This window comes from Oryctolagus cuniculus, chromosome 11 (genome assembly GCF_051225735.1).
Source record: "Oryctolagus cuniculus isolate XC-2025 breed Fujian yellow rabbit chromosome 11, ASM5122573v1, whole genome shotgun sequence".
Taxonomy (NCBI): Eukaryota; Metazoa; Chordata; class Mammalia; order Lagomorpha; family Leporidae; genus Oryctolagus; species Oryctolagus cuniculus.
In genome coordinates, this window is record NC_142877.1 from 23,400,776 (window position 1) to 23,419,835 (window position 19,060).

Consider the following 19,060-nt stretch of genomic DNA (forward strand, 5'->3'; position numbering starts at 1 on the left):
CCTGGCTCCTGGCTTTGGATTGGTGCAGCGCGCCGGCTGTGGTGGCCATTTGGGGGGTGAACCAACAGCAAAGGAAGACCTTTCTCTCTGTCTCTCTCTCTCTCACTGTCTAACTCTGCCTGTCCAAAAAAAAAAAAAAAAAGTGCCAAGAGGGTATAGATATTTTAAGAATGAAAATAGTCTGTCCTACGTGAGGAGGTAATAATAGCATTATTTTACTAACCTAGTTGCAGCTGGATGAAATATGAACCAGGCATTGTGAATTTAGTTCTGTTGAACCAAACAGGATTATTTCAGTGTGAAGTAGAATAAAAATAGACCACGTAAGTGTCTTATGTCCCCAACGAATCAAATTGGGTCCACGCCAACTTTGTCTCCATACCACGTAGGGTGAGAATTCTGCTAGGCACAGAGATGCATTCACCTGAGTAGGCATTCAGAATTCTTGCAGATACCTAGTTTCTCCTTGTGAACACACACACCAGCAACTGCCTCATCTCATGTCTGTCCTTTGTCTTTTTTTACAGAACTGGAGGCAAATGCTGCCATAGTCTCTGGACAAAGGTAAGATGATCATTTCTGCAGACATAGCATGAATACAGCATTAGCCTCTTGGATGGATAGCAGCTTTTTTTGTTTGGTTGTTAAACCTCTTCACCTTGGCCTTTTCCTTCACTCTTGCAACAATCTGTTTTTACAGCTATCTTAGAGAGCTGCCATCAGTCCTAATCTCCTCAGGGGGAACCCGTCTCTTAATAAGAACTTGGTGGCTGAGTTTCTACCTTTTATGGTTGTTTAAAGATGGAATAGAAGGGCTAGTGCTGTGATGTAGTAGGTTAAACATCCACCTGCAGCACCAGCATCCTATATGGGTGCTGGTTCGAGCCCTAGCTGCTCCACTTCTGATCCACCTCCCTACTGATAGCCTGGGAAGTATCGGAAGATGGCACAAGTGCTTGGGCCCCTGCACCTGCATGGAAGACACAGAAGTTCCTGGCTCCTAGCTTCAGATCAGCCCAGTCTGGCCATTGCAGCCATCTGGGGGTGAACCAGTGGATGGAAGAAGACCTCTCTGTCTCTCCCTCTCTCTGTAACTGTGTGTCTCAAGTAAATAAATATTTTTTAAAAAACTGAATAGATAACATGGTGAGTAACTAGTAAGTAGTTCAGTATATAGAAGGTTTTGTTATTGTTGTCATTAGTAATAGTACTTGAAAATATCTTCTAAGTATAGATTTTGTGGAGCCAGTGTATGGTGTAGTGGGTTAAGCCACAGCTAGGGAAACTTGCATCCTATAGCAGAGTGCCAGTTCCAGTTCAAGTCCCAGCTGCTCTGCTTCCAATCCCACTTCTTGCTAATATATCTGGGAAGGCAGCAGGTGATGGTCCAAGTACTTGGGTCCCTGTGACCCATGTGGGAGACCCAGATAGAGTTCTTGATTCCTGGCTTCAGCCAGTTGTTGCAGGCATTTGGGGAGTGAACCAGTGAATGAAAAATCTCTCTCTCAGTCACTCTGCCTTTCAAGTAAATAAATACATTTTTAAAAATAATAAATATAGTTCTTGATCCTCAAGGCAAAAAAGAGAACACCAGGCTGGGTCTGACCACTAAACAAACAAACAAAAAAGTTTTTTTTGTTATGTTATGCTATCCAACATAACCCAACAATATGAAATATATCTGTGGCTTCAACTTCATTAGCCCCATGAAAAGGAGTATTACTTTCTAAAAATCATCCCCTTTTTTGTGTAGGAATGTACAGGATAAACATTTAAGAATCTCTTACATTTGTACAGCAATTTAGTTTTTAAAACACATTTTTAATCATTTTCTGATTTAGTATTTCTGTCTGCCCTGTAAGGAGGTAGTAATAATATTTATTTGAATGATATTCCATGTCATATGCTGGGCTACAAGTTCCCTGAATGTATTGTCTCATTGAATTTTCACAGTATCTGTTAGGGGAGTAGCTTCTGTTGTATGAAGAATCTGAAGTTGGAGAGGTTAACTAAGCTGCCTGAAGTCACAGGCTCAGTAAGTGGTGAAGTTGAGATTCAAACCCAGGCCTTTGCAGAGCCTTCACATTCAATCTGTGTATTGCAGCAGACAGGTGGGATTTATAGTTTAAGAACCTGGAGCATAGAGTTAAATATCGTGGTTCGTAAGTGCATAGCTCTGTTTATCTGATCCCATATTCATCACCATTCCAACTCTATCTCTTGCCTCTCTGGTTTTATTTGGGTTGGGATAATATTTGAATTCATTTGCATTTCTCAAGCATACACCAACTGTCTATCTTGAGAAAGAAGCTAGTCAAACCAAAATAAATTGTAAGTATTTCTTTCCAGAACTGCCATGAGCATTGACCATGTACACACAAGGACAGTATTGCTGTGGTTTTTGTCAGCTGAAAGAGGCACCTCCATTTGGATTCTTTTCTTCAGAATCTTTGACCATTTTCTGGGCACTTGGCCATAAAGCCATTCTCCTAACCTCTAAAAGGAGGTGTTAATCTCTTTGACTTGAAATTCCACCCCAGCTCTAGTCTTGCCTCTCCTTGATTTGCCTTGGCTTGTAGTTGGGTGTGGGGCACCCTACATAAAACTAGGGTGGTGAATAGTGTGGCCCAGTTCCCAGCCATAGTGCCACTAACAGAGAGTCCTCTGGCAGGAGTAAACAGCAGAGGGGTAGGGAAAGTTGATAGTCAGGGCATGGTTCATGCCCTTAAGGAGCCCACGATCTAGTGGAAGGCACAGACATTAACATAGAACATACTGTACAGTCAGGTGGTGCTCCAGAATGCCAGATACAGACTGTGAACCCAGAGACAGAAGAGACAGTCCACTTGAGGAAACTTTGATCAGTTTTGTTTTGTTTGTTGCAGTATTTTTATTTCAGTCCCATGCCCTATAAGCAAATTTAATTGACTTATTTTTCTAATTATTTTTGACATGTATTTTTTGAATCATGAAAGTAGTAAAAGATGCATTTAAAGAAAACCTGGAATTCAGATTAGAGAATTACAAAGAAAATAATTCATCAGTGAACCAGAGTTCCTGCAGCTCAACAATATTCCCTGTATATATTTTAACAGTGTTCTTTTTTGACAGGCAGAGTGGACAGTGGTTCACCCCCCAGTGGCCACTGGGGCCGGCGCACTGCGGCTGGCGCGCCACACTGATCCAAAGCCAGGAGCCAGGTGCTTCTCCTGGTCTCCCATGGGGTGCAGGGCCCAAGGACTTGGGCCATCCTTTACTGCACTCCCTGGCCACAGCAGAGAGCTGGACAGGAAGAGGGGCAACCGGGACAGAATCTGGCGCCCTGACCGGGACTAGAACCCAGGGTGCCAGCGCTGCAGGTGGAGGATTAGCCTATTGAGCTGCAGCGCTGGCCTTTAACAGTATTTTTAAAAAGATTATTTATTTAATAGTAAGAGTTACAAGCAGAGAGAGCCATCTTCCATCCACTGGTTCATTCCCCAAATGGCCACAGCAGCTGGATCTGGGCCAGGCCAAAGCCAGGAACCTGGAGCTTCATCAGGGTCTCCCACATAGGTGGCAAGGCCCCCAAGAACTTGGGCCATCTTCCGCTGCTTTCCTAGGCGCATTAACAGGGAGCTGGATCACAAGTGGGACTTGAGCCAGGGCTCAAACCCGCTCCACAATGCCAGCCCTCATTGTATATATTTTAATTCATCTTTTTCTAGTCCACTTCACAGAGAATACATACAGATAGCGATACTGTCTCAAATTTATGTGTATATACCTTGTACTCATTCATTCATATGTGGTTATATATATACTGTATATTTAATGAAAACGGAATTACATTATTCATAATATGCGTTAACTTTTTACCCCCCACTTAATATGTCAGGAACAGTTTTTTGTCCTTAAATAATTTTCCACAAACATGCATTTTCATGACTGCAAATGGCTGTGTAAGGATCTAGCTATCTAATGTTGCTAGGCATGGAAGTCTTCTACTTATACTAGTGTAAATAAAATACTTTGATATCCTTTTATGTAATTAGAGCTCTGTAAAAAGATTCATTTCCGGGGCCAATGCTGTGGTATAACAGGGGAAGCTACCACCTGCAGCTCCGGCTTCCAAAATGGGCACCAGTTAGAGTCCTGGCTGCTCCACTTCCTATCTAGCTCCCTGCTAATGTGCCTGGGAAAGCAATGGATAATGGCCCAAGCACTTGGTTTCCTGCTACCCACATGGGAGACCCAGAAGAAACTCCTGGTTCCTAGCTTCGGCCTGGCCCACCCCAGCCATTGTGGCCATTTTGGGAGTGAACCAGCAGATGGAAGATCTCTTTCTCTGTAACTCTGCCTTTCAAATAAATAAATAAACCTTTTTAAAAAATATTTATTTATTTGTTTATTTGAAAGAGTTACACAAAGGAGAGGCAGAGAGAGAGAGAGAATCTTCCATCCGATGGTTCACTCCCCAGTTGGCCGCAATGGCCAGAGCTGCGCTGATCCGAAGCCAGGAGCCAGGAGCTTCCTCTGGGTCTTCCATGCAGGTGCAGGGGCCCAAGGACCTGGGCCATCTTCCACTGTCCTCCCAGGCCATAGCAGAGAGCTGGATCGGAAGTGGAACAGCCAGGTCTCAAACCGGCACCCATATGGGATGCCGGCACTTCAGGCCAGGGCGTTAACTGGCTGTGTCACAGCGCCAGCCTTGAGTTAGTAACAATTTTAAAACTTATTAGCACATCCTTCATGTCTATAAAAAATTACAGTCTCCAAAATATTTTAATTTTTTTAAAGATTTTATTTATTTGAGGCAGAGTTACAGACAGAGGGAGAAGCAGAAAGAAAGGTCTTCCATCAGCTGGTTCACTCCCCAAATGGCCACTGCAGCAACTGGAGCTGGGCCAGGCCAAAGCCAGGAGCCAGGAGCTTCCTCCAGGTCTCCCATGTGGGTGCAGGAGCCCAAGCAATTGGGCCATCTTCTACTGCTTTCCAAGGCCATAAGCAGAGAACTGGATGGGAAGAAGAGCAGCTGGGACAGGAATTGGCACCCATATGGAATGTCAGCACTGCAGGCAGAGACTTAGCCTTCTATGCCACAGCACCAGCTCCAAGATTTTAATTTTCGAAAGGGAATATTATTCCCTTAAGAAAATGAATAAAGAAGTTTAGAGACTTTTGTTCCTAAATCTTTGTTTTTTTCAGGTGTTTTTCAACAAGTTCATCAGCAATATGCTTTTAGTATCTTATTTTTATTAACAAGCTAGATTCAATTTTTTAAATTTTATTTTTATTTTATTCTATTTGAAAGGCAGAGAGAGATCTTCCATCTGCTTGGTTCACTCGAAATGCCTGCAACAGCTAGAGTTAAGCCGGTTCAAAGCCAGGATCCTGCAACTCAGTGTGTGTCTCCCACATGGGTAACAAAGATCCAAGTACTTGAGCAAACACTTGCGGCCTCTCGTGGTACACATAGCAGGAAGCTGGAATTGGAAGCAGAACTGGAACTCAAACCCAGGCACTTTGACATGGGATGTGTGTCCCAAGTAGTATCCTAACATTCATCCCCCAAGACTCACTTTTACATTCTCAGTGATATAGTAGGTAATAGTGCTCATTGTCCCAAGGTAAAATATTTTCTTTCTACAATGACTGTATAGTTCTTAATCTTCTACCTTATGAATGAGACCCCAACTAACAAGCCCTTTTAATATGACTCGATTCCCTAACCTTCTTGGAAACCTTGTGCTTTATCAGCAGTGAGCCCAAAGAGATAGTTGAGAAGTCCAAAACCCCTTCCCGGAGAAACTCTCGAACTGAAGAACCGACTGTGGTTTCTGAAAGTGTGGAAAATGGACATCGTAAACGATCGTCTCGACCTGCTTCAGCCTCCAGCTCTACTAAAGGTTAGTGGTGGGACGTGGGCGCCATTTCTAGCACAAATAGAGGAACAGGATGCTGATCACAGCAACAGAGGACTTTGTCCTTCAGCTTTGCTGCTCTTCCTTCAGTCTCGTAAGTTACTTGGACTTCTCCTTTGCTCCTTTACCTCGGTATTTTGTGTGCCAATACAAGGGCATCAAGCACTTCTGGAAAAAGAGAGATTCCACTTTAAATTCATGATCACCCACTTCAGATAGGTCCAGCCGTCTTTCTGTTTCTGTAGTTAAGTCTCTTTCCTACTCTCTACTCTTTTTAAACCTTTGGCCACTACTTTGTCTCCTTCTTCTTGGTAGAACCCCTCACTTCACAGAGAAAATGGAACTCTCTCAATTTCCCACTACCAGGACATAATTCTACCAGTGTCCTCTTCTGCACAGATAGCTCCTGCTAAAATAGAGCAGGACACTTTCAAGTCCAAGGCCAGTTCTTCCACCTGTGCTTTTGATCCCATCCTGTCTGACCTTTTCAAGAACTCACACTTTTAGGGCCAGCACTGTGGCACAGCAGTTTAAACTGCTACCTGTGATGCTGGCATCCCATGTGTGCCAGTTCAAGTCTTGGCTGCTCCACTTCTGATCTAACTTTCTTCTTTTTTTCTTTATTTTTCTTTTTTTTAAAGATTTAATTGTTGCCGGTGCCACAGCTCACTAGGCTAATCCTCCGCCTTGCGGCGCCGGCCGACCGGGTCCTAGTCCCGGTTGGGGCGCCGGATTCTGTCCCGGTTGCCCCTCTTCCAGGCCAGCTCTCTGCTGTGGCCAGGGAGTGCAGTGGAGGATGGCCCAAGTGTTTGGGCCCTGCACCCCATGGGAGACCAGGAGAAGCACCTGGCTCCTGCCATCGGATCAGTGCGGTGCATCGGCCGCAGCGCGCCGGCCGCGGCGGCCATTGGAGGGTGAACCAACGGCAAAGGAAGACCTTTCTCTCTGTCTCTCTCCCTCACTGTCCACTCTGCCTGTCAGGAAAAAAAAAAAAAAAAGATTGTTTATTTAAAAGGCAGAGTTACAAAGGGGCAGAGGCAGAGAAAGGAGTCTTCTTCCTCTGGTTCACGCCCCAAATGACTGCGATAGCCAGAACTGTACCAATCCAAAGCCAGGAGCCAGGTGCTTCTTTCGGGTCTCTCACACAGGTGCAGGGGCCCAAATACTTGGGACATCATCTACTGCTTTCCCAGGCTGTAACAGAGAGCTGGGTTGGAAGTGGAGCAGCTGGGCTCAAACCAGTACCCATATGGGATGCAGGCACTACAGGCAATGGTTTTACCCACGATGCCACAGCACCAGCCCCCCAGCTCCCTTCAGATACTTCTAAGAAAGCAATGGAAGATGGCCCAAGTGCTCTGGCTCCTGCTACCCATGTGGAGTACCTGGATATGGAGTTGCTGCCTCCTGGCTCCTGGCTTTGGCCTGGCCCATCCCTGGACGTTGTGGCCATTTAAGGAGTGAACCAGCAGATTGAAGATTCTCTCTCTCTCTCTAACTCTGCATTTCAAATAAATAAATCTTAAAAAAAAAAGAATTTTCACTCTTTGTTTTCTTATTTCTGTTGACTGTTGTCCCCTTTTGGAATTAACTCTTTCTGTGGTTTCTGTGACCCAGAACTTCAGTCATTTCCTGCTTTCTCTCTGACTGTGCTTTGTCAGTCTCTGTGTCCCACCATTAGATGTTGGCCTTCCTCAAACTTGGACCATTAATTGCCTTTTCTCTTCAACTTATATTTTCTACTTAACTGACATCATTCATGCCCCCTCTTCTTTAGTTGTAGCCTTTCACAGATGACTTGGAAATTGTATTTCTAGTACAGATGGCCAGAGATCTTAGATGACTGCTTGCCCATCCTTAGTAGAACTCAACATGTCTGAAACCAAACTGGTGATTTCTGACTGCAGTATTCACTCTTTGTCAGCATATGGCACCACCATCAGTCCACTAAGCAAGTCCTCTCCCTCACCCTCATCAAATTCATCACCAAAGCTGATGATACTGTCTCAGGTGGCCCCAATCTACTCACCTCTAATCAATCTTCACTGCTACCCACCGTCTTAAAACCCTTCAATGATTTACTACCTTAACTACCATTTCAGTATAAAAGCTTCAGCTGGCCTCAGGTCTTGTGTGGTCTGGCCCTTGTCATCCTCTCTTGGCCTCATCTCCGCCCCCTTGGCAGCTCAGACATGCTCTCTCATCCCTGTCACTGCACGGCCTGTGCATTGTTACAGCTGTCAGAGGGTGGGCTCTTCCCTCTTGCCACCTCTCTTCTTTTTAACTGTCCACTCTTCCTCCTTATCCTAGCTCAGCTGTCACGGCTATGGGAAACCATAGCACCAGGTTCTTCTCCTTCGCAACCCCACATCTCTTAACTTTATGCCTATTTGTGTGGTAGGTAAGTCATATGTGCACTGTGTCAGAGCAGGAGCTCATGTCTGGTTTTCCCACCACTGTATCCCTGGTACCAGTATGATACCTCATACAGAGAAGTATCTAGCAGTAATTATTAAATGAGTAACTATCTATCAAACATATATTAAGTACTTGATAGGTACCAACCCTGGGAATATAATAGTGAAAAGACAGTGTGTGTCTTTACCCCATTGAAAGACAAACCCTGACCGTGTTTTCAATGTATGATAGTAAAATTGCATGGTACCCTAAGAATCTATGGCTGGGATCCTTGCTTTTCTGCCAGGTCAGAGAAGCCTTTGTGGAGAAAATGATGTTTGAGCTGAGACTTGAAAAACAAGGAGGCATTAACCAGGCTATGAGGATTGCGTGGAATATTCTAGGCAAAAGGTACAGCGTGTTCAAAGGCCCAGATCTGAGGAAATGCACTGAGCTTGAGTAGCTCAGTTTGGACAAGAGCTGGGATCCTAGCCAAGACCTTTATCAGCCAGAATGCTGAGAGCTGGTCAAGTTCCACTGGAATGCCAACTTCAAGACTAGGGCTTCTGGTATACCAATATCAGACACCAGACACTGGCCTGAGGACTCAGCTGTTTTTGACAGGTCATGTTTCTGGGCAGGATTGTCATGATGGCTCACAAGACTCTGCAGTAGTGAGACACAGGTCTGCAGGTCATATACAGGTAAAACAGAGGTGTACAAAGTAACACTGCCTTACCTCAGCCTGCTGGGAGAGTGGGACAGGAAGGGAGGCCTTCTTTCTTGTCCAGGCATGCTGTGTACACCACAGGCAGAATCCTCTTAGATGGGCTAGGTGTTGTGGCATAGCAGATTGACACTGCTTAGGACACCCTCATCCCGTATTGGAGTCCTGGTTCAAGTCCCAGATACTCTGCTTCTAATCCAGCCTCTTGCTAAAGCACTGGGGAAGGCAGCAGATAATGGCTCAAGGACCTAGTTTCCCTGCCACCCATGTAGAAGACCTGGATGGAGTTCCTGGCTTTTAGCTTCTGCCTGGCCCAGCCCCAGCTATTGCAGGCATTTGGAGAGTGAACCAGTGAATAGAACATATCTCTCTTTCTCTCTCTCTCTCTGTCTCTCCCTCCCTCATTCCCTCTCTTCCTCATTCCCTCTCTCCCTCTCCCTCTCTCTCTCTCTGCCCCCCCCTTCCCTCATCACTCTGCCTTTTGAATAAATAAATTTTTTAAAAATAAAAGAATCTTCTTAGATATTCTCACTATTATTGCTGAAATGAAGGCAACAACTTTCTTCCTCCTCCCTAGGAATCCATCCCTTAAGAGAAACTTCTTTGGAAGGAAGCAAGCCTTGCAGTCTATGAAAATACTAAACTTAGACCGTGACAGGGAAGGTTCCTGGAGTTTATGGGGAAAATCTGCTTCCCCACATTTCTGCATGTTCTTGTATTCCCTCATTTTCCCAAAGGATTAAGATCTTTGCTGTACAATGTGGTTTGTGGTATCTTTTTTTTTTTTAAGATTTTATTTATTTGAGAGGTAGAGTTACAGACAGAGAGAAGGAGAGACAGAGAGAGGGTCTTCCATATGTTGGTTCACTCCCCAAATGGCCACAATGGCTGGAGCTGAGCCAATCCAAAGCCAGGAGCTAGGAGATTCCTTTGGGTCTCCCACGTGTGTGCAGGGGCCCAAGCACTTAGACCATCTTCCATTGCTTTCCCAGGCCATAAGCACAGAGCTGGGTTGGAAGAGGAGCAGCCGGGATGTGAATTGGCACCCATATGGGATATAGGCACTACAGGTGGAGGCTTAGCCTCCTATACCATAGCGCCAGCCCCAAGTGTATACGAAATCTTTTTTTTTTTTTAAAGATTTATTTTATTTATTTGAAAGAGTTACAGGGAGAAGTGGAGACAGAGAGAGAGGTCTTCCATCCACTGGTTCACTCCCCAAATGGCCACAACGGCCAGAGTTGAGCCAATCTGAAACCAGGAGCCAGGAGCTTCTTCTGGGTCTCCCACGTAGATGCAGGGGCCCAAAGACTTGGGCCATCCTCTGCTGCTTTCCCAGGCACACTAGCAGGGAACTGGATTTGAAGTGGAGCAGCCAGGACTTGAACCAGTACTCGTATGGGATACCAGCGCTGCAGATCAGGGCTTTAACCCTCTGCACCGCAGTGCTGGCCCCATGTGTGATATCTTTAAAACAGAAAAGAAGTATTGACCTTTAGAGGTGTCACACCAGGTTTCTGGAACCTGGACCAGAGCCTCAAGGTCCTAAAGGTATCATTTACAGTGTACTCTAATTAATCTTACGAGCAGCTGGGACAGTTACAAGTCGCTCAAATTAGAGCTCTTTGCAGAGACCTGTCAGCCAATAAAAGATAGAAGATTGGAATCTGCTTTGCCTGTACTCTTAAATTCGTGGTTCCAAGGTATTAGTAATCCTGGTGGGATGCCTATCTCATCCATGTTTTGCACTTGACTTAGAAGAAGCAGCCACAATTCTCTAAGTTGAAATGAGTGCCATAGCTCTTTTGGTTTTTAAGTGTTAGAGTTCCTGGATCCAAATTAAATAATAAATATATACATTATTCTATATTGTATCCCAAAAATGCTGTATTGTTTCCAAAAAGTCATAAAATAGCTTATTGGAGATTTTGTGTCCAATTTCTCTCTCCCACTGCAATACCCCATTGCCGTGTTCCCTATACCTGCTGCTACAGGCTCCCTTGACTAAAATCTATCTTACCATCTTTAAAAAAATAACTTACTGTGATTGTGCTTGAACCATAAGCATAAAGTGATCACAGAATATCAAGCTGACCTCTAAAATTTATGCATCTCAGACTTGGAGATGTGTGTTGTGGTCAGTATTTTAAACACAGAGTATCTTCCTGCAGAATCAGTACTTTCTAAATTTTTAGAAGAAAACGGACTTTTTCCTATTCACACTTAAGATTTTGGTCAAATGTGTGCCAACAAAACTGAAAACAATCTGCATTTTCCTAAAAAATCTAGACAGCTGAGCAATATGAGAAGTTTATAATGAGAAATATTGTTACTTTTGTCTTGTTAGGGAACCAGGGACATTAACTATGCTCCAGCTATGAAAGTGGAGTTTGCTTACATCATGCTGGCCAAGGCCCGCCTGACTGGAGCAGATGGGAAGGGTGATTTCTGGGCAGGTCCAGGGAGTCCCACACAGTGTGTTGGTCACTCTCTGTTTGGTTGTTTGGGTATTTTCCCCCACTTTTGTTTATTTGTGTGTTTATTTGAGACACAGATAAACGAGAGAAAGAGCACCCTATCTGTTGGTTCATTCCCCATATGCCTGCAACAGCTGGGGTTGGGTTGGTTCACTCCCTAAAAGCCTACAACAACCCGGGGCTGAGCTGAGCCAAAGCTGGAAGCCGAGAACTCCATCCAGGTTTCCCACAGAGGTGGCAGGAACCCAATTACTTGAGGCATTACTGCTGTCTCCCAGGTCTGCATTAGCAGGAAGTTGGAATTGAGAGCCAGAACCAGGTATCAAACCCAAGTGCTCAGATATAGGACACAGACCTTTTAACTGTGAGGCTAAAATGCCTGCCCCTTCTCCCTGCTTTTAATTACAGACACAAAAATTGCTCCCAAAAATCAGTGAGCCTCTTTTTTGAGACACTTGATCAGGTTTGTTGTTTACAAACATGCAGATGAATAGTTGTACCTCCTGACATGATGAATTCACCATTATTAGAGAAATAATTTTTCAATCGTTACCTTTGTTAATACTCTTCTATTTATAGTTTTTATATGGTATTTCTCAACTGGGAGAAAGGACCAATACTTAAAAATATGAAATTCAGCCGGCGCCGTGGCTCACTAGGCTAATCCTCCGCCTGCGGTGCCCGCACCCCGGGTTCTAGTCCCAGTTGGGGCTCTGGATTCTGTCCCGGTTGCCCCTCTTCCAGTCCAGCTCTCTGCTGTGGCCCGGGAGTGCAGAGGAGGATGGCCCAAGTCCTTGGGCCCTGCACCCATGGGAGACCAGGAGGAGGCTCCTGGCTTTGGATCGACCCAGTGCACCACCCATAGCGGCCACTTGAGGGGTGAACCAATGGAAAAGAAAGACCTCTCTCTCTCTCTCTCTCTCTCTCACTCTGCCTGTCAAAAAGAAAGAAATTCAAAGCATAAATTTGCACCCAGAGAAAGTATGTTAATAGAAGGGAAGTTCACAGCAACCAAGACCACTGGTAGCTGTGGATATCTTGGGTAGGCCCTCAGGTGCCTCAGACAGCTCAGTGGGTGAGTGCCATACCCTTCATGCAGCCAGTGACTTGAGAAACAACTATCTAAAAAACTGCTGGATATACAAATGTACTTATTTAAACCAAACATGTTATTGCAAAATGCAAATGAGCATAATTAGATACATCTTGTAGGGGAAATCCCTGAACAATGACAGCCTGAAACTGTACTCTTGTAGTATCATTTAGAATCCAGCTATGCAAATTTTGAAACTTTCCAGAATTTTTTACAATTACATAGACATTTTAAGTAGAAGTAGTAAGAGCACACAAAGTGAGTAAGAGCAAGACAGTTTCTAAAATTTGGAAGGTAAAGCCCATAGGATTTTTTTTTTTTTTTTTTTTTTTAATTCAAGAGGCGGCCGGCGTCGCGGCTCAACAGGCTAATCCTCCACCTTGCGGCGCCAGCACCCCAGGTTCTAGTCCCGGCTGGGGCTCCGGATTCTGTCCCGGTTGCCCCTCTTCCAGGCCAGCCCTCTGCTGTGGCCCAGGAGTGCAGTGGAGGATGGCCTAAGTGCTTGGGCCCTGCACCTGCATGGGAGACCAGGAGAAGCACCTGGCCCCTGGCTTCGGATCAGCACGGTGCCCCGGCCGCAGCGGCCTTTGGAGGGTGAACCAACGGCAAACGAAGACCTTTCTCTCTGTCTCTCTCTCACTGTCCACTCTGCCTGTCAAAAATAAAAATAAATAAATAAATAAAATTTAAATTCAAGAGGCAGAGAGACAGAGACGGAGCTCACATCCTCTGAGTCATTTCTCAGATACCTCCAGTGGCCCAGCCAGGCTGAAGTCAGGAGCTGGAAATTCAATCCAAGTATCCCATGTGGGTGGCATTTGAGCCAACACCTGCTGTCCCAGGGTGTTCATTGATAGGAAGCTAGAATTGGGAGCCTGAACTGGGAATCACACCCATGTGCTTTAGAATGGGATTTGAGCATTTTAACTGGCATCTTGACTATAGGACATGCCCACCTCTAACCTTATCTTTTAATTTCATTTCCCTCAGATTTTCATAGAACCCTCAAATAAATATATATACCCACCAGAATGACCATTACTGACCCAGTTCTTTACCAGCTACTTGGTTCTGAAACATGAATATAAATTATCTGACAGTACTACTAGTCTTTGAATTGTTTGTATATTTGTGAAGACACTAACTTTGTCAAATCTTTAAGGATTAAAAAGCTGAAGAAAATTTTAGCAGTTATGTTGCGGGGGATGGTTGTTATTAGTTGTTTTGGTTTTGTTTTTATAGGCAGAGTGGACAGTGAGAGAGAGAGAGAGAAAGGTCTTCCTTTTGCCATTGGTTCACTCTCCAGTGGCTGGCGCGCTGCGGCCGGCGCATCACGCTGATCCGAAGGCAGGAGCCAGGTGTTTCTCCTGGTCTCCCATGTGGGTGCAGGGCCCAAGCACTTGGGCCATCCTCCACTGCACTCCCAGGCCATAGCAGAGAGCTGGCCTGGAAGAGGGGCAGCCGGGACAGAATCCAGCATTCTGACCGGGACTAGAACCCGGTGTGCCGGTGCCGTAAGGCAGAGGATTAGCCTATTGAGCCACGGCACCAGTGTTAGTCTTTTAATTTGGGCAGTGCAGTGGTGATTGTGGGCAATGGAAGGATTATCCACAGATAGGCCAGACAGCCTTCAGGAACTGTACCAGAACATGTGTGCTAACTGTGCCATTGGGCACTCCGACATGTGGGCATGCCAACACTTCCCCACAATGCTTTGCCTCTCGATTCTCTCATTGTGTTCATTGGAGTGGTTGAGCAGTCTCGTTTTGAAGGTAGTACAAAATTGAGCCACAGAAATTTTAAAACTCATCTTTTTGGACTTAAGAATGAAAAGTGACTTTGCTCTGTGACCCAGATTTGCTACATTTAGCTGAGGAAGACGACAGAGACTGTAAAATTAGTTTAAAATGTGTATTTCCCCCCTTGGAACTATAAAAGCATATCTTTCACCACTGCTCCCCCTGCCCCAGTATCCGAAAGGTGATTTTCCTTGTCTGTTTCCAGCAGGGATCCGTTGTTTTCTGGAAGCCCCCTCATTGATTCATCCCTGAGGAGCCTGCCAGTGCACTGGGCGCTCAGCAGCACTGACAGATGGGAACAGGCGAGGAAGGAGGGGGAGCCTTAGTGGCTTTGCTTCTCTGTCTACTCCCTGCCTCGTTCCCAGCCACGTGCAAGTTTCTCAGACTCATCACTTCATCTTCCATATCAAAAACAAGTTTCCAAAGCTGACCCAATTAATGGATATTTTTCTAAGAATAAAGACTGCCAAGATAAAATCCTTTATCTTTTTTAGTAGAAATGACAAGTTTTGCTACAGTGAAAATGAAGCTAAGAGGGCAAGACATAAACAGTTAAATTATAGGGAGTGTCATGGGCTGTGTGAACCTCTTAGTTCATTTATATAAATTAAAATAACACCATTACCAACATCCTGTCAGATTAACTCCTCTGACTAGTAAGACTGATGGGTTAGATCAGAGGTGGGTCTTACCACATGACAGGCAATATGACCTCCCAGTAAGAAGATGCACAAGTATGCCTTGATTTCAAAAGCTGTTGCACCAGGGACCAGCATTGTAGAGCAGCAAGTTAAGCCACCACTTGTGATGCCAGCACACCATATCAGAGTGCCGGTTTGAGCCATGGCTACTCTGCTTCCATTCCGGCTCCCTGCTAGTGCATCTGGAAAGGCAGCAGAAGATGGCCCAGGTACTTGGACCCCTGCTGCCCATGTAGGGCTCTAAGGTAGAATTCCTGACTTCAGCTTGGCCCAAGCCCTGACTGTTGCAGCCACCTGGGGAGTGAACCTGCAGATGAAAGATCACCCTCCTCTTTCCTCTCCCTCTCTCTTTCAAATAAATTTTTAAAAATTTTTTTGAATAAAAGAAACACTTTTACATTCCACTTCCCATGAACTTTTTGAATTACCCTTGCATATATTGAAATGTCCACCAACAGAAACCTAAAAATACTGTACAGGTCACCTCTGGGAAAGTCATATAGGCCTATTCCTTGGCAGTAACAGAGTAATATAATTTTTGCTTTTTGCATCTACATATTTTAGGGGCCTGGGTTCTCAAAATATTATGACAGAAGAAAAGGTACCTAAAATATTGAACTTAACATACACCGTCAGAAAATTCAGCCTGGAGCAAGTGTTGGGCACAGCAGTTAAGTCGTTGCTAGGGATGCCCGCATCCCATATCAGAGTGCTTCGTGCAAGTTCTGACTCCTGCACTTGCATGCATCCTGGGAGACTGGGCAGGTACTAGCTCAGGTACTTAGGCTTCTGTCACCCCAGCTCTGACCTGTTACAGGCATTTGGGGGCTGAACCAGCAGATAGAAGGGCAATCTCTTTCCCCTTTCTTTCTCTCTCTCTCTCTCTCTCTCTCTCTCTCTCTCTGCCTTTCAAATAAAATGAGAAAAAAAAAGTTCAGCCTACTTTCTTAGAGATGAGATAAATAAATCTGCTTCTATTAACAGAAAGAAGCATGTTTTCCTTGTTTGATGAGAAATATTTTTTAAATTTTTTTTCACTGTAGAACAGCATGAAAAATAAGCATGACTTTTTAAAGTCAGTAGAGTATGAAGTGGGCATTTAGCCTAGTGGTTAAGATGTGAGTCCCACATCAGAGAACCGAGTTAATTCCCAACTCCAGCTCCGGATTCCAGCTTCCTGCCAGTTTAGACCCTGCAAGGCAGCAGGTGATGGGTTACTGCCTCCCACGTGGGAGAACCAGGTTGCATTTCTTGCTCTCAGCTCCGCCCCCTGCATCCCACTCCCAACCCCAGCCATTGTGTCCTTTGAGGAATAAACAAAGGGATAGGGGAGCTCATCCTCTCCTTTTCTCTCTTTCCCTCTCCTCTCTTTCTCACTCTGCCTTTCAAGTAAATAAATGTTTCTTTAAAAAAATTTGAGATTTTAAAGAAATGTTTACATTTGGAGAGCTTTAAGCTATTCATTATACTCTGCCATAAAAGAACTTTGTGTGAAGCTTTTGAGAAATATGGTCTAAATATGGGATAAAATTAAATTGATTGACTTAAACATCGATAGTACAAGAGAAATGAAAGGAATGAAAGCACAGTGCTTCCCTTTTGGCCACTGTGACCCTGTTATGCATCACCCAGGGTTTCCCTGAGGGAGACCAGGCCATTGCTCGTCCTTCATGTGTGTCCTTGCCTGGATGCGTCCGTAGCTTAGCTGCACCTGGCTAGGCCACTGTTGACACTTGCTGACCAAAGTCCATGGGCATGCTGATTTGTGACTTTGACATAGTATGACAAAACAGAGTTCCTTACTTCAAAACAATGGCTTGGGGGCAGGCCTTTAGCACAGGGGTTACGATGCCACTAGGAACATCCATGTCCCATTTCAAAGTGCCTGAGTTCGAGCCCTGGCTCTGCTTCTGATTCCAGCTTCCTGCTAATATATACCCTGGGAGGCAGCAGGTGCTGGTTCAAATAACTGGATCTCTGCTACCCACGTGGGATACCTGGGATTGAGTTCCCAGCTCCTGGCTTTGGCCTGGTTCGGACATAGCTGTTGTGGATATTTTGGGAGTGAACCAGCATGGAAGATATCTCTGTGTCTTGCTTGCTCATGCTTTCTCTCTCTCCCACTCTGTCGCTCAAAAACAAAACAAAACAAAAAAACCTTGGCTGCAAAAGGGTTCCAAAGGCTGGTTTTCCTAGCTGATTTACTCACATGTGGCATCATTCATTGATTTCTCATCAAATGTACCATCATTTTTATCTATCCACACTGTTCTGGTTGATGGGAACCGGTGAGACAGATCATGGGGTCAGTTGTGCAACTTAAAAGGCTCTCTCCACTCCACTTTTCTCACCAGTATTGCATTTCTTCACTTGCTAGGCCCTAGTGAGCCACAGTCTCTTCTCACCAAGCCTGTGACACCCTCTGCACTGAGTGCCCCTTAGATGGATTCAGAGTCTAAAAGGGTTAGGTTCCTGCTCGCTGTTGTGGACGGCCTTAGGGCATTGCTGTAAAGAGTTGCCTCACGGGGCCAGCGCTGTGGCATAGCGGGTAAGGCCGCCACCGCAGTGCCGGCATCCCATATGGGCGCCGGTTTGAGTCCCGGCTGCTCCACTTCCGATCCAGCTCTCTGCTATGGCCTGGGAAAACAGTAGAAGATGGCCCAAGTCTTTGGGCCCCTGCACCCATATGGGAAACCCAGAAGAGGCTCCTGGCTCCTGGCTTCAGATCGGCACAGCTCCCGTCATTGAGGCCATTTGGGGAGTGAACCAGAGGATGGAAGACCTCCCTCCCTCCCTCCCTCTCTCTCTCTCTCTCTGCCTCTCCGCCTCTCCGCCTCTCCTCTCTGTGTAGCTCTTTCAAATAAATAAATAAATCTTTAAAAAAAAAAAAAAGCTGCTTCAGCTGAACAGGTCCCTTCTTTCTCTCCACAGATGTAACCAGTGCGGTGCAATCTAAGCGAAGAAAATCCAAGTAAACAAGCTGGACGGCGACTTGATACTTGTAAATGTGTGTGAATTTTACAAAGAGCAACTTTGAGCTGTGACTTTTTTAAATCCATTTCTGTACAGTTAGTCCTTTTAATAATGTGGCCCTTTTCCTAGTCCCTGCAGCCTGTTTCATAAAGTGCAATGGGGGAAAGCAGGGTTGTTGAGCCCTTTTGGTGTTGCAAGATGAAGTTCAAGGTTTCTAAAATGTTGCCATGTATTGTGAGGAGCTAATACCATTATAAATGTTATTAGTTTTCACATTTCCTAAGCAGCCTAGAGTACAGGGTGAGCATTTTTAGGTCTTTTAATGATGTATTGTGCTGTGGAAGTGTACTGTGTGTGAATAGCAGTAGTGGGGGCAAAAGCAATCTTCTCATTTGGAAACGTTGTAAATAATTTTATTATATAGTGTTTTGGATGTATTTGTTGTAGAAATGGACCAGTGAATAAAGAGAATCTAAGGATTTGTACAATGTGAAATACTGAATGTGTTCAATAAATGTCATTGTCATAGAACATAAAGCTATGTTATTGATAAGGGGTTATTGGGTGAGCAAGCCCTCTGGACTGGACCATAAATTAGTAAACACCGCCTTCTTTGAGCGTTAGATTCCCATCCGGTCCCATTGCACCTGAGCTGCTCACCTGGCAAGTTGAGGAAAATGCACACACTTGCTCTTCAGCTTACTCTTGCCTTTGAAAAACTAGCCCTATTCAGCACAGTACAGGTAGTGTGGTATATCTTGGTCTAATTTCTTTTGGTTGCAAATAACAAAATCAATTTAGAGGATCAAAGGTCACAGGGGTTTTTTTTAGGGACCAGAAGCTGTCAGCAACGCAGATGGCACCTGTTCTCCCCATCATAAGTCTGCTTCTGCGTATACATAATTGATTGCTCCAAAACAACTGTGTTTTACATCGGCTCCGTTCAGGAGCTAGCCAAGACTGATCGGCAGGACTGTGCCAGTGTAAAGA

The 19,060-nt window shown here is 45.0% G+C and overlaps 1 protein-coding gene across 23 annotated transcripts in view; it reads left to right on the forward strand.

Annotated features, from left to right (window-relative positions):
• Positions 1-18,601, forward strand: part of NCOA6 (nuclear receptor coactivator 6) — a 102,041-nt gene extending 83,440 nt beyond the window's left edge. For 16 of the 23 annotated variants that reach the window (XR_011379932.2, XR_016216607.1, XR_011379934.2 and 13 more), the window contains 3 exons: positions 528-564; positions 5,740-5,888; positions 18,029-18,601. Coding sequence is in view for 17 of the 23 variants with exons in the window: in XM_017341664.4 (XP_017197153.2) it covers positions 528-564; positions 5,740-5,888; positions 18,029-18,072 (230 nt within the window). In the remaining 6 variants the exon portion in view is untranslated. The remainder of the gene's footprint in view (positions 1-527; positions 565-5,739; positions 5,889-18,028) is intronic. The other 7 variants (XR_011379935.2, XR_011379936.2, XR_011379933.2 and 4 more) reach the window with 1 other exon arrangement.
• Positions 18,602-19,060: the final 459 nt, after the last annotated feature.